The 14037-nt window shown below is 41.5% G+C and overlaps 1 protein-coding gene across 1 annotated transcript in view; it reads right to left on the bottom strand.

Moving 5' to 3' along the window:
• tnmd (tenomodulin) overlaps positions 1-14037 on the bottom strand; it is a 69382-nt gene that overhangs the window by 10039 nt on the left and 45306 nt on the right. Inside the window, exons 3-5 of the mRNA XM_086301296.1 lie at positions 12064-12204; positions 6004-6111; positions 463-625 (exon numbers count right to left, since the gene is read on the bottom strand). Of these exons, the coding sequence (XP_086157422.1) occupies positions 463-625; positions 6004-6111; positions 12064-12204 (412 nt within the window). The remainder of the gene's footprint in view (positions 1-462; positions 626-6003; positions 6112-12063; positions 12205-14037) is intronic.

The raw sequence follows: 14037 nt of genomic DNA, 5'->3' as shown, positions 1-14037 counted from the left end.
TCTGTAGCCATGCAGTGCACTTATATAGTGTATGAAGACAGCTGGACCTAGCAGTCCACCATTACATCCCAAAAGGCCCAAATATTGCAAAATGCCAAACTCGAGGCCTCAAAATATTAATCAGTTAGTGCCATCACAGTGGCCAAATCCAACCTTTATATGTAAAGTATGATACCATATCATATAAAGTAGCCTTTCTGTGACTGTAAGACTTCAAGTGCATACATTTAATAAACTGTGTTTGCACTGATAATTTTGTAGAAACAGAGTATCAGAATATTCCTTTTGCCACGACCATCAGCCTCTCTACTTTTCTAACACGAACAGAGAAGCCTGGGCTGCCTGCTCATATGGTTAGGAACTCATGCTGTCTCCATGGACCTGCTTATGGCCTGTGGAGATGTCCTCCAGCGAGAGTGTTAATAGTCTGCATTTAGAGGCAGAGATGCCCCCTGCTCTCACCACTCAGGGGGGAAGGATGGATCCAGTGGATGGGCAGCTGCTGGCAAATCTCCCAGATCTTGGAGTCAAGGAGGAAGTCCGGGTTAACGATGGGCTCCTCAGCAGGAACCCACACTTGGGAGTCGTCCACCTTCACATCCATGGCCCCAGTCTCATCCACCTGCTAGAAAACAACACATACAGTACACACACTCACACATATGTTATGTATACACAAGCTAGAGCACGTCGGACCCTGCAAAAATGTCTGCGCCCCACTCGATGTATAGTCATGCATTTGCACTCTGTTCCCCTGAGCCATGCAGCAGCAGCTCCAGCCTTGTCATTTTATCTATCACCTTTGTGTCTGCTGAGAGGACAGCAACTTCCCGACTCCTGACTCCCACTGCCCCGACTCCCTCCTCCTGCTCTCTGTCACCCTCTTCTCAAGCCTCCGGCATGCTCTTTCTATTATACATCATTGAAATTCACAGACAGTGATGATTTGACTTTTAAATGACTTTAGAAGTGGTCTTCATTACTCCGGGTGTGGCTGCAATATCGTGTGACAGACACAATAAAGCCTTGCATCCCCCCCCCACATCACGACCTCACCAACCCCTCCAACTACGCTCCCTTACTCCCTCCCCCTCCGCCACAATGCTTCGCTTGGCACCAAGCACTATCACTGGGCTTAATTTGTTGATACTGTAGTTCATGAGCTGTAAAGTAAACTATTATTGCTTAATGATAGGGACTACATGTCAGTGTTGTCTAATAGAGACATATGAAGGGGATTTGGTAATGCTCTCCCTTAACAGTGAGGATATTTATTTTCTTCATGTATATGTAAATACACACACAAACAAACCCTTCTTCCCATTCCCTTGTTAATTAGCAGCCCAGAACAGAAAAACTGTTCACTTGACAAATGTTTTTACAAGGTGATTTTCTTCCAGTCTAAAGCTTAATTGCACATTAGTTAAGCTTGATGTAGAATCCTGGGGCTATAGTGGGAGCGAGAATCATTTATATTGGGTCGTGCCCCCTCCCTCATGTTTGCCCCTGTCACTCTCGCATGAATTAGAATTTTGCTTTTCATGCTGCTTCTTGTTTGTCTTCGAACGACACAGCTGTGACCTGCGGAGACGAAGAAGAGGAGAAGGAAGAAGAGGCGGCTTAAGCGCATTCTGTCACATCAAAGAATGTGTTTGGGTGCGGGAGGTGCTCAGCCAAGCTTTCGACACACTTTCCCTCACTTTTAAGCGCCGGCCAGCAGACTAATGATGACTCGGAAGACTGGTGTAGCGGGGTGGTGGTGTTACAGCAGAGAGGTTGCTCTGCCGCAGAGCTGGTGTGCTCACCGTTCCTGTGGCTGCAGAAATTAAAATCAAACTCGAGCAACACAAACAGCCCTCTCTAATTGGACCTCTTAACCATTGAAGCCAAGTCAGACTTCTCTGGAAAGTAAATGGAGGTCACGACACGGGGCCCGCAACATGACTTTGACTTCACAGTTGAGAAACGACTCCAATAACTTGTAGGAGAGAGCGCCTTGGGGGAGGTAGTAAAGGTCAGCATTTTAGCATGGGGCAGGGATTTCTAAATGCCAGTTGACAAGCACAAAGACAACATGATTACAGTCCACCAGTTTATACACACTTTTGAAAGGCTTTTCCATTTTGCTATTGACAAATGATATATTATTAGGACACAAGCAACTTTTTTATCAAGTATTGGACCTTGGGAATGATGGTAATTTGTTTTGTTCAGCCCTCTCCTGGTGTATGTATGCTTTTCGCCTACAGTGCACAACTTAATTATACACCAGTTGTGCTGTAGTTAATGAATTTACCCTCTCCTGCCACTGTGTCCCAAGGGGGGGAAACACTGTTGACATGACACATTGTTTAAAGTGTGTGCTATGTTTGCCAGAGATCAACAAAGATTTTCTCGCCATACCCAATGGCTTTCACACGCTGCACCTAACACTGGCAGTTTTCTTTTTTAATCTAACATACCTGGTGGGGAATTTCAGTTGACAGGCATATTCAGGCAGCTTACCATGTTTGTGCTGCTGCCTGCTTAAGGGCACTAAAGGTGCCGATCACACCAACATTTAAAAATGCTAATTCTGCAGCAATAATAAATACGACTCTCCAGGTGGATTTGCTTTGGCAGATGTGGCAAAGTAAACGAGTGGAAAAAAATTCAGCTTTGTTCACCTTTGGGGAATTTTGCCATGCAACTTTGCGCCACTGACAAACAAAACGGTCCTGATAGTGCGAAACCCTGAGTCCAAAAAGGCCTCTATGGGAGATTTTTGCAATATGAAATATTTCTCTGCTGGGGAAAAAGTGTGCCCAAAGAGGAAAGTCATGACACAGTAGTAGATTTTATGATACAGCTTTTGACTAAGGAAGCTCCTGTGTCAGCGAGTTCCCGGCTGGGTAGCATGTTAGTGGTTCATTTACCAGCTATAACTACAGTAGCCATGTGAGTTGTTACAGCATCACCGAGTCCCATATTTTGCAAAGACGTAAGGATGAATTCTGCTTTCCCATTTTCTGGCTTGACACGACCTTATTACTGAACACAGCAAATGCAGGAACCGAACGTTTTGTTGCAGTGCCACAAAACCACCCTGCCATTCACTGACAAAAATGACACAAAACAGTCCGCACTGTGCGCTCGCAGGACTTTGGCGTATTCGCAGCCTCTGCAGCGGTGTTGTTTCCTCATCACACTGCTTTTCTGTTTGTAGTTGTCGTCTGAGTGGGAGGTTTTTGGTTGCTGGGCGAGCTTTGGTCATCCATATTAAGTGGCTGTTTAATGGAGCAAACGGCATCCATTCACAATTTTAAGGGGAGTGAGGGAGGCTGATGGCGATTCCTGTGTCAGACTGGGGGAACTGGAATGAAGCTCAGGGATTACTCCCTCAGACGTTTCATAGAGAAGGCAAATTGAAAAGGGAAGGAAAAAATCCTGGCAAACAATTCATGTTTGTCACCTGGTTCTCCCTCGCAGGGGCTGCATTTTCTTATCAGCCGCTTGCAGTTTTACCGCAGTTTTTTCCATTGTTTTTCACCTCAGCTCTAAAGCCTGCCACGGCTGCTCTGAGCCCTTTTTCCTAAAAGCCTGTGGTGGGGTTAAGCTAGGAACCATTAGCAGCTGGCTTTCACCCCTGTGAGCTTCATGTGTTTCACCACCTGAGGAGGAACTTGTGCTGATCTTTTCCAGGGTCACACGTGGGTGGATTTTCACAGAGGATGGAGCAGGGGCTGCTGTCTAATGTGAGGATAGACTTTGGTGGGGTCAAGCCAAGGTCACTGTTTATTACCTCAATATGCCCCCCTGGTATTTACTGTATTTTTGTTGTGTAATCTAGTTTTTTTGTGATAAAATCATCACCTGCAGAAATATTAGCCACAGTGTAAAGTGGTTTAAGTACAGAGGGGACAGAGCATAAAGAGAATAATGTATCGCATTTATGTGGTATTGATTGATGAATATATATGTATGTGAATTGACTAATTATGCGGCTTCTTGCAGAGAGTTAGATAAGCTGAGTCCCGGCGTCGTGTCTGTCAGCTGATGACGTGCCAGAGTGTGCAGCTACAGATTCATTTCAGTGAGCTGTAAAAGATCAGTGTGCAATATCAGATCACGAATGTTTATGGCATCTTATCATGTTAGTTTACACACATATTACAAATTTGCAAGCTAAAAACACGTTTTCCGTGACCTTCCCGGAGTCTTCTAGTTATTGCTTTGAGGTAACCAGGCGAGCAGCACAAGCACAAGGAGAAAATGTTCTGCCAGGTAAAACGTGCCATGTTTGCAATCTGCTCTACATTTCTGAATGTGCAGGCATTTGCATGCTTGTACAGAGACAGGCTCTCCGTTTCCTCCTGTTTCCAGTTGTTATGCTAAGGTAAGCTAACGAGCGCCTGGCTGTCGCATCAATTTAAATGCGCAGACATGAGGTTGGAATCAGTCTCCTCTGCTCACTCTCAGCACAATAATCTTCCTTCAAACACCAGAATCTTTAGAGATTATGAAGTCCACGGCTGAAGAGAATTATATTTACATGCCACTTTGCAACACTAAATATGTTTTCAGCTTGTTTGTGGTTTTTACCAGCATGTAAGAAAAACGGTTTAATTTATTGTCCTACAATTGTTTTTCAAAAGCTATAGGGAGGAACTAAATCTTTATTCCTTCAGGGGTTTTTCAGTGAGTAAACATGGCATCATGTTGGATTTTGCGATACTAACGTCCACCTTAACCACCTGCAGTGCAGCGATATGCTGTGTTTACTTTTATAAATGTTTCCTTTTCATATAATCAAAGCGAGAATAATGCATTCTCAAAACACGCAATATGAAATTAGTTAGCTGTGGTTGTAGTTTAGAAAAACGCTTTGTAGGGGGCAGGGCTGCGTGTTTGCTGCCAGGTTAACACTACTTAGAAAGTTGAGTCAAAGCTCTTTTCTTCTTGTGTGTCATCTCTTACGGCAAGATTGGAACAGACTACAATTAGACCTTCATGCAAGCCGCAGCTTAGAAACGAATCATTACTTTATTGAAAGGCTTCCTTAACTACTGGTATGTGTCCTATCACTTTGCTGGCCTTAGATGATTTACTTTGGAGCTGTGAATTACGGTAAGCCAATTAGGCTTCACAGTGCACAAAAGAAGCTAGAGATGGCACGGACATATGGTGCTGCCTGGGCAATTAGTATCTGTAAACGTAGATCAGACATTATAAAGATGAGAAGAATTTAAAACAAAACAGTGTTTGGTTTTTTTGGGGTGTAACAGCTTGTGTTCTTAAAGTTAAAACCAATAGTGGTCTGACAATTGCCTTATTCTGTTTTTAAAATAAGGCAGTGAGTGGGGTGCGTCAGATATTTGCCAGCTACTTCTTCTCAGCTACAATGTGAAATGTAAATGAGAGTATGCTAGCAGTAGAGACATTCGAGAGGAGGATTTTCTCTTTGAACATGCAGCCCACTCTGTGAATTGCACTGTGACACTGAAAAAATGGGAATTTTGATTGACTGAATTTCCTCCATTCCTTTTTCTGAAGTTCACACATAACTGTAGGAATCCCGAAAATGAAAATAAATCACTCTAAACCTGGAGAGGGAGCCTTGTGAGTTTTGCAAAGAAAACAGCTTTAAAAAATATATAATATTAATGGTTTACCTCTCCCTCAGACCTCTCTTCCACCCTTCCCCCTTTAGGCTATTTGGGTAAAGCCTTTGGAGGAGATGATTAAAAATTAATATTTGGCTCAGGATTGACAGCAAACACCATTTGATGTGAGCCACAAAGAGACTATGGGTTTTCGGGTAGCTTTCAGGCGGTTTTACAGTTACCACAAACCCTAGGTTTTTCTTCAGTGAGAGGGTTGGGGGAGATAGGACAAGATGGACAGGCCGAGGATTTGTGTGGCGCTTGCGGTGCTCAACTCTGGTTATCTCCCTGCAGTATGCATGACAGCCTCTGCGGGACCGAAGAGAGTCCGAGCTACATGCAACAGAGAGAGGAGGCATACCAGCAACTCCGTGTCTTCAGTCTCCACCTCTGCCACTGCGGGTAGTTTCTTAGTTTGGGCCCTGATGTAGCACCTCTGATGTTCAGCAAACCGGATCCCAGTGATTCCCTTTGAAAAAGAAAAAGAAATGAAGGGATACTCAGGAATTCAGATATATGTATCATTCAGTAGCCGTCTGTGATGTGGATATCTCATATGAACTGAGGCAATCATTTTAAAATGCTCAGCTTTTTGCCGATAATCAAAGCTGTTAAAAAGTTAAAACCTAATGAGTACAAAGAGGTGTGTTTTGATCTTCTTCTTCATGTTTTTTTTTTACTTTTATGTCATGGCATAAATTGATGTCTGCTTGGCTCTTGCAATGCAGCTTTTGCTTTCAAGCTGAATGAAATAGAAAGGTAGCGGGTGTTCCACTGTGGCTCGGTAATGCTTTATAGCAGGATATATCACACAGGAGAGCCAAGTGACATTGTTGAGAATGAAGTGTTTTCTACAGAGACTGCCCCCATTGAATTAGCCAGTCATAGGTCCCTGTCACTCTCTTAATCTGCGCAGTCAAGTGTGGAGTCACTCTCTTCAGCTCCACTGATGATCCTCCACCATGTGGACCGTGGCTCTTTTCAGTCTGACACACAGAGCCTCAATAGGCGAGAAAGATCTGTTAATTCCCTCTCGCCGCTATTGTATGTTAATCTAAGATATTCAGCCGGAATAAGTTTGAAAGACTTTCAGTAGATCAGATTGTATCCAATTTATTTTCTGCAGAGAGCTGCTCGTTCAGCACACAGTATTAGAACAGACGGCGGGATCTACATCTGCCACAGCTGCTTTAAACTCGCATCAAGTAAAAATTGTATGAGCCGTACCATGAAAATGGACTTGATTCAATCTAAATTTAATTACACTTACACGGTGATTGCTATGACATCTCCTTTGAATTGGTTAACTTGACCATGTGGGTGCTATTTCTATATTTTCAGCGGTGCTGTCACTCCGAGAGCCAGATACCAGCTGTACGAGACACGATACAAAGTGATGGCTGTCATAATCTACTGCATGTAATTTCATCTGTGTGGAAAAAGGATGGGGCAATAATAGTCTCAAGCACAAAAGCATTATGTTTATGCCGGGCTTTATTGTGATGAGTCTCTGTTTAATTTGGATCTACTGTGTTGGGGAGCTGCAGCGCTAGAAAAGAGGGCGATGTTGTGATGAGATACACTGATTACTGGGCTTGGTCAACCAGAAAATGAAGAAAGACACATTAACATAGGGCTGAGAAATGGGAAAGCAATGCCATTTTAACAGACAACATTGAAAGATCCACTTGGTGTATCCACGTGCAAGATGCTCATCTAAGTTTTATCAAGAGAATAGAGAACATGTAACAGCATGCATCATTCAGCTCATTCAAATGTCAGCTGGCATTAGTCTGGGCGATGCCTTCACATTACCTGCAAAAACGTCTGTAATTATGTGACATTTCTTACCCATGAACTATGCAACTCTCCTTTTACGAGATGGAACATGAAAATGTTAAACGGCATGACAATTATATCTCGTTTAAAATATTAAATACAGCCTGCACAATACATTACACGTTATCAGTGTGGCACTATCCAAGGTGGACCTGTATGAGTCTAAAACAAAGAAACCTCTAAATTTTAAAGATTTCTTCACGTTTTGTTGTTACTGATAGTCCACCTCACAATATCCAGACATCACAGTCAATCACAGAAATCCAAGCAGGATGCTATGTTACCGTAGGCTATCCACAACTTCATCAAAAGTTTTCCTGCAGTCATGAATTTCAAAAGTGCTCCAAAGAAATTTTCGATGGATGAGTGCTGGAGGCGAGGTTTGATGCTTCCGTTTTATTTGCTGTGAGAAGAGGAGGCAGTAGACCGTATAGCAAAAAAAAAGACAGGTTTTTTCTTCTAAATTCCCCTCTGACCAACACATCCTCGTGGTTAAAGGCTATCTGCAAAGACGACTGGCTAACATGAAACAAAAGAAGTAAAAACGTACAAAACAGCATCTTATAAACAGAAAGGTTGGATGTGATTATGTTGCTCCGTGTTTTATTGTGTAAAGTACTCCTAAATTATTTAAATTATCTGTCAAAATGTTGACTGTGGTATGTGCCTGAAGTTTAGCCACAGAAGCTTTACAGGACTGTTGAGGCTGACTTGCTGTGTGCAGGCTGCCAAAAGATAGACGTTAGAAGACATTCAAGGACAGCAGCAGTGAGGACACGAAACTTTGAGCCAAATGGCTCGTCTAAAGCTGCCTTTTCAAGTCGAACCTGAAAAAGAGAACTAATTTTTAACAAGGGGCTTGATGTTGTCAGGTTTTTTTTTTGGACATTTTATAGTTGATGAAGCAGAAATATATCACAAAAAATAAGCAGCTGCGGAACATTTTTTTTTAAGGATTACATTAGAGAAATATTACTTTTACTATCAAGTTAAGATTTTTGTATGACGACACATAGATCATTTAGCATAAATATATATCTGACACTTTTTTGACAAATTTCTCGAAAATTGGTTACAAATTCAACAAGTTATGATTGATCTGTCTTTCTCCATCGTTTTTGTTGCTTTTGCCCATTTGACTCATTTTGTGATTCAGCCTTCAGTAGTACAATAACACATGTTTTGCAGATATTTGTCCAAATAAGAACACTTCTGTCAAACTGGTCCAAATTTGCAATGAAACAGTCATGTTGTTGCCATAGCCAGCACGAATTCAAGTGAAGTCAAGGACATCCACATCAGACTTGATGGAGGGTACTGATTTCCTGGTATTATTGTTAGATATTAATATATCAGTCATTTGGACAGTGTCACCAAGATTAGGTTTTGACCGGGACGTTGATGGTTAACTGCAGAGGAATTAAAGAAAAAGTAAACACTGAGAGAAAGTGTCTGTTAAAAACACAACTTTAACATAAATATTACAGAATGGCTGCACTCGCCAGCTGCTGCTTCCAGCATCTGTGGTGATTTATGGATGCTGGCAACCTTGAACTAGGGTAGTACTATTTGAAAATAAGAAGTTAAAACATATGACTGACAACTTCTGCAGTCTGAACTTGAGCCAAGTCAGATGTGGAAATACTTGCGAAGCTGGCGGGAGTTATAGCTTAGGGTGTGCATTGCCTGATGAAGGTCAGGTGGTAAATGAGGGAAAAACGCTGCTCACCCTTGTTTCAGACGGCTCTGCTTATGGTTTCCTCTCACAGTCTAGGGATATATTGTGCTTTCTTAAAGTTTTCTGACGCTTGGAAGATTTACAGATTATTTTGTTGGCTCGGAATCATCTCAGAGTGAATTCAGTTCCCCACACAGTATCCCACGAGAATAAAATTAAGAACACAATATCCCATTTGCTTAAGCATTTAGATCTTTTGTAATACCACTGTTGAGCTCCACAGTTGACTTTTATCATTGCTGCTTCAATAGTTTGATTGAGTCCACTGTAATTACCTGAACTAATTGTGAACTAAATTGACGTAATTAGAAAATTCGCACACCTGCCCGTGCTGCTATCAAACACAGTGGTCGTAGGATTGTGCTGCAACTGGGAGTAGAACATAAGTCAGGCAAAAGGAAAAGGTTAATGTAGAAAATATGGGTCAATTTTAAGTGAAGGCCTTTTCCAGAGTCCTCAGGGTCTCAAATTTGGGCGAAGATTTATGTTTTATCTAGACAACAACCTGAAGCAGGCTTCAAGAAGAGTTTGAAAGTCCTGAAGTAGCTTAACTAGAGCTGAGGCTAGAACCGCATAGAACTAAGCATTTATGAAGAAACGTGAAAAATGGCTGCGCACCAACTCCTTCCATCCAACTTGGTTGAACTTTAAAGATTCTGCCTGCAAGAATAAGAGTGACTTTTAACAGAAAGGTGTGCCAGACTTCTAGGATTATTTCCAACGAGACTCCAGGCTGCCATTGCTGCCAAAGGTGCTTTAACAAAGAAGGATTGTAGAGGTCTCTGCAGTGCTGAACTGCTGAACTGCTTGACCTTCACATTGCTGCTGATATTTTCTGATGTATTTACAAAACCTTTTTATTCTTGTAAATCTACACCTAACAAGCAACAGGATCAATCTGAAACAACACACACACACACACACACACACACACACACACACACACACACACACACACACACACACACACACACACACACACACACACACACACGTGTTTCCATGAATTAAATTAAAGATTTGTTGAAATTTCTTGTTAAATGTCAGGAAACAATAAGCGTGGTTCTTTGTTCTTTACAGGCAAGGCCACATTACCTGAGCATTGTTTGAAGCCTTTGTAGTTGGAAAACTTGGGCAGCCTCACTTTTGCATCATCCATCTGCTTATCCTTTTCAGGGTCGCGGAAGTGAATGGCTGGATGGACTTTTGCATCATTATGTCAAAAATTTAGAGAATTCTTAAGGAACTCTGTCGTTGAGTTTGAAGGAAAGCAATCACACATCATGCAACTGGAGAGATAACAGAACACACCAACAGAAAGTAAACTTAACTTTAACACAATGGCTACTTAACATGCTCCAATTTTGACTCTGTTCTCACTTTATTATACCTTTGCTTTGTTGTGCAGATAAAATTGAAACACCAATTTGAAACCTTGTGCAGAAACAAATTTCTGTTTGCCTAAATGTTCTTTGGTTCAGTTGTTCACTTCGTTTTAACGTGAAAACGACCCTGGTAATTCCCTCTCAGGATGTCTCTTTCTCCATTTTTCCTTCCTCTCCTGTTAAAATGAGTCTAATGGTTCACAGTCCTGGTGGTATAATCCCCTCATTTTCCATTCATCACACAGCCCTCGGGCTTGATGGAGATTGTTTTAAAGGTGGCTTTGGTCTGTGTAATAACATGTGACATTCCCCTTTTTTGTATTAAACAAAATCAATTCTAACATCAGTGCAAAAGCTTCCACTTAGTATAACCAATTGTAAATTTTCTCTGAGATTTTTGTCACAATGAGGTTTGAATTATTCTGCTCACTCGCTTGTTACTTAGTCTTCCATGGTGGAGCACTGAATCAAACAAATCTCCTCGGGGGATGTGCTTCACTAACAGGAAGTGGAACAAGCAACAGGCACGCATGTTTATGTATGTGGGCCACAAACACGCACACACATACACCCACACGCAAACACAGAGTGGGCTCAGGGAGGGAGAGAAGGAAATAGAGAGACTGATTGCAGGGGTTAAAGTTTTCCGGTGCTGTGCTGGTTTCTGTCATATAGCCATTTTAGATTCACAAAGCCCATTGTAACAAAAACAATAACGATTCAGCGTAGGTTTTTGTTTTGGATGAGGTGTATCCTGTAACATTCAGCCTGGCAACTCAACATTTCACAGTAAATAATGGTGTGAGAGTAAGAGCATTCATTACCCAGCCAAGCAGCACACTCTCTACTCCGAGGTGCAGCATGTGTAACCTCCTGCACAGTCGAGCAGGATTTAGGAATGAAAGGTAAGTTAATGAGTTCGGCTGGAGACAAAATTGCATTTGAAAAAGGTGCGAGAAACAAATAGAGACGGGTTTCTTAATAGCGTTTGTCTCTGTACTGTGAAAAAGTTGGTGTATAGAATTAGTGGGAAGAAAGCGATTTTTTTATGGGGGTCTGAATTCTTCGCTCTGGGTTGCTGTGTGTGTGCACAAAGTCACATAACAAATCTCCTTGTGCGCTGCTGCTTTAGTATCAATTACTGATACCATAAGTGCTGTATTTTTGCAATTGTGTTTTTGATCCTCCCGTGAACACCTCAGTGAGAATGATTTCCATCACTCTGTCTGTGTGATGTTTCAAAGGTTTGTACCATCTTTTTTCCCATCCAGAGTGACAAAGGATGAAATAAGAAAAATAGGATTTCAAGAAAGGATAAATGTTGTCAATTGTCTCTTAAAAAAGGGCAGGATGTGAACATCATACAACATCCTCTGCTGACGAGAAGACATGGGTACAGCTTCAGTTTTTCATCAAAAGAAAAAAAAAGCTTACATGGCCTTGTTTAACCTTTACTTACATTTTTGAAGTCGTGGACCTCGAGAATCTCCTCACTCCCATTTCCCATCTTAAATATTTCAACGCGGTGAACTGGGTCTATCTCCATTGTACTGTCTGTCTCCACGCCATCCACCACAGCTTTGTACTCGTGGTCATACACCTGCAACGACACAAACAACCACACGCCCCTCTGATCAATGCACGAGCGATGCTTTCGCCATTCCTTACATCATTGTTATGCGCTCAATAATATAGATCAGTGAAAACATCAAAAATGAAGCAATTTTCTGAATTTTTCAGCCGTCTTTAAAGGCTTAACAGTGCTTTACAATTTAACAATGCTGCGCTGCCAACATCTCAGAGTTTTTTCAATTATTCAAGCAGGTCTGGTGTTGTTCTCATTGACAGCTGTTTCACTGAAAGGAAAAAACAATTGACTCAATGGTGGCACCGAATGCAGGATTATGAATTGGAATTTCATTTTCGGGTGCCAAAACCAGAAAAAACACAACAGCCGCAGAATAATTGTCACAAAATGGTGAGAAGTGTGAATGAGATTGACACATATTTACAGGCTATTGAGCGCCGGTTTATAGAATATTCAACCGTTAAATAAACATATGTTTTCATATGTCACCCGCATCTGAACGGAGATCAAAATGATCCATAATTACAAAAAACCAACAGATGAATACAAAAGACCTGCAGAAAACATGTGACGCGACTACAACATCAGACTGAATAATGAGGTCGAATGACAAACCAGCTCCCATAAGAAAGGATAAGAACAGAAAAAAATATGAGTTTTAAATACTTGAAGCTGCAGTAAGCTGGCTCAGTATCAGAGGGGGTTAAAAGTCAAGGGTTCCAATCCAATCCAATTTTATTTATAAAGCACTTTAAAATACCCAGCACAGGAACAAAGTGCTGTACAGAAAATAAGTTAAAACAATAGAATAACAAAAAACAGCAAATTAAATAAATAAAACACATAAGACATAAAATTAAAACAGCCCTATGTTAAAGCAAAAACAAGATAAAACAGCATCGAATCACCTAAAAACAACTAAAATAAAAATAAAAAACCAACATCTGACGTGGTGTCAAAGGCCAAGGTAAAGAGGTGGGTTTTCAAGAGTGACTTAAAAACAGATAAAGAAGTGGCCTGTCTAATCTCTAAAGGAAGCTCGTTCCACCGTTTGGGGTTGGAAGGTAACACAGCTTTTCTAAACATCCCAGTTTTATTTCGGAGGATTACATCATTTAACTTTACACACAGAAACAAAAAAAGATTTCACAGAAACCAAAAACTACCAGGGTCAAGCTTATTAGCTCCCCTGATGCTAACAGTCAGTTGTTTATCCTTTTTGCTGGATAACAACCTTTAGTCTTTTGTTGTACCTTTCAACATGTCTAACACATCTCTGAACTTCCTTCAATTTTGATGGTCCTCTGGCACGGACGTTGGATGCTCAATCCAGTCAGTAACATTCATTTTGAACTTCTGGATGTCGTCCTTCACTAGGAGTGACGTATATTTGGCCCATTGTCGTCACAGAAGACAAAGCGACGACCCAGACCCAGTTTTGCTACTGGATGCTTGAGGTTTCCTTTCAAAGTCTTCACGTATCCTTCTCTCTTTGTGATTCCTTCCATCTTCATGAGATTCCCAGTTCCAGACCCAGCCCACAGCATAATACCACCACCACCGTGTTTCACTATAGGGTTATACACACAAAAATGAGCTCAAGTTTCATGTCATCTAACCAAAGGACACGATTACAGAATGCATAATTTTAACAGACAGACACTATCTCTACTTTCAAGATTAGGCTTCAAACTTTCCTTTTTGCTAAAGCATATAGTTAGGGCTGGACCAGGTGACCCTGAATCCTCCCTTAGTTATGCTGCAATAGACGTAGGCTGCCGGGGGATTCCCATGATGCATTGAGTTTTTCCTTTCCAGTCACCTTTCTCACTCACTATGTGTTAA

This window comes from Aulonocara sp. 'chitande type north' Nkhata Bay, linkage group LG2 (assembly GCF_057382095.1).
Source record: "Aulonocara sp. 'chitande type north' Nkhata Bay isolate Kocher_YH1m ecotype deep benthic linkage group LG2, A_spYH_male_GT1.1, whole genome shotgun sequence".
Lineage (NCBI taxonomy): Eukaryota > Metazoa > Chordata > Actinopteri > Cichliformes > Cichlidae > Aulonocara > Aulonocara sp. 'chitande type north' Nkhata Bay.
Note: the sequence above shows the minus strand (reverse complement) of the source record. Positions and strands in the feature narration are given on the sequence as shown.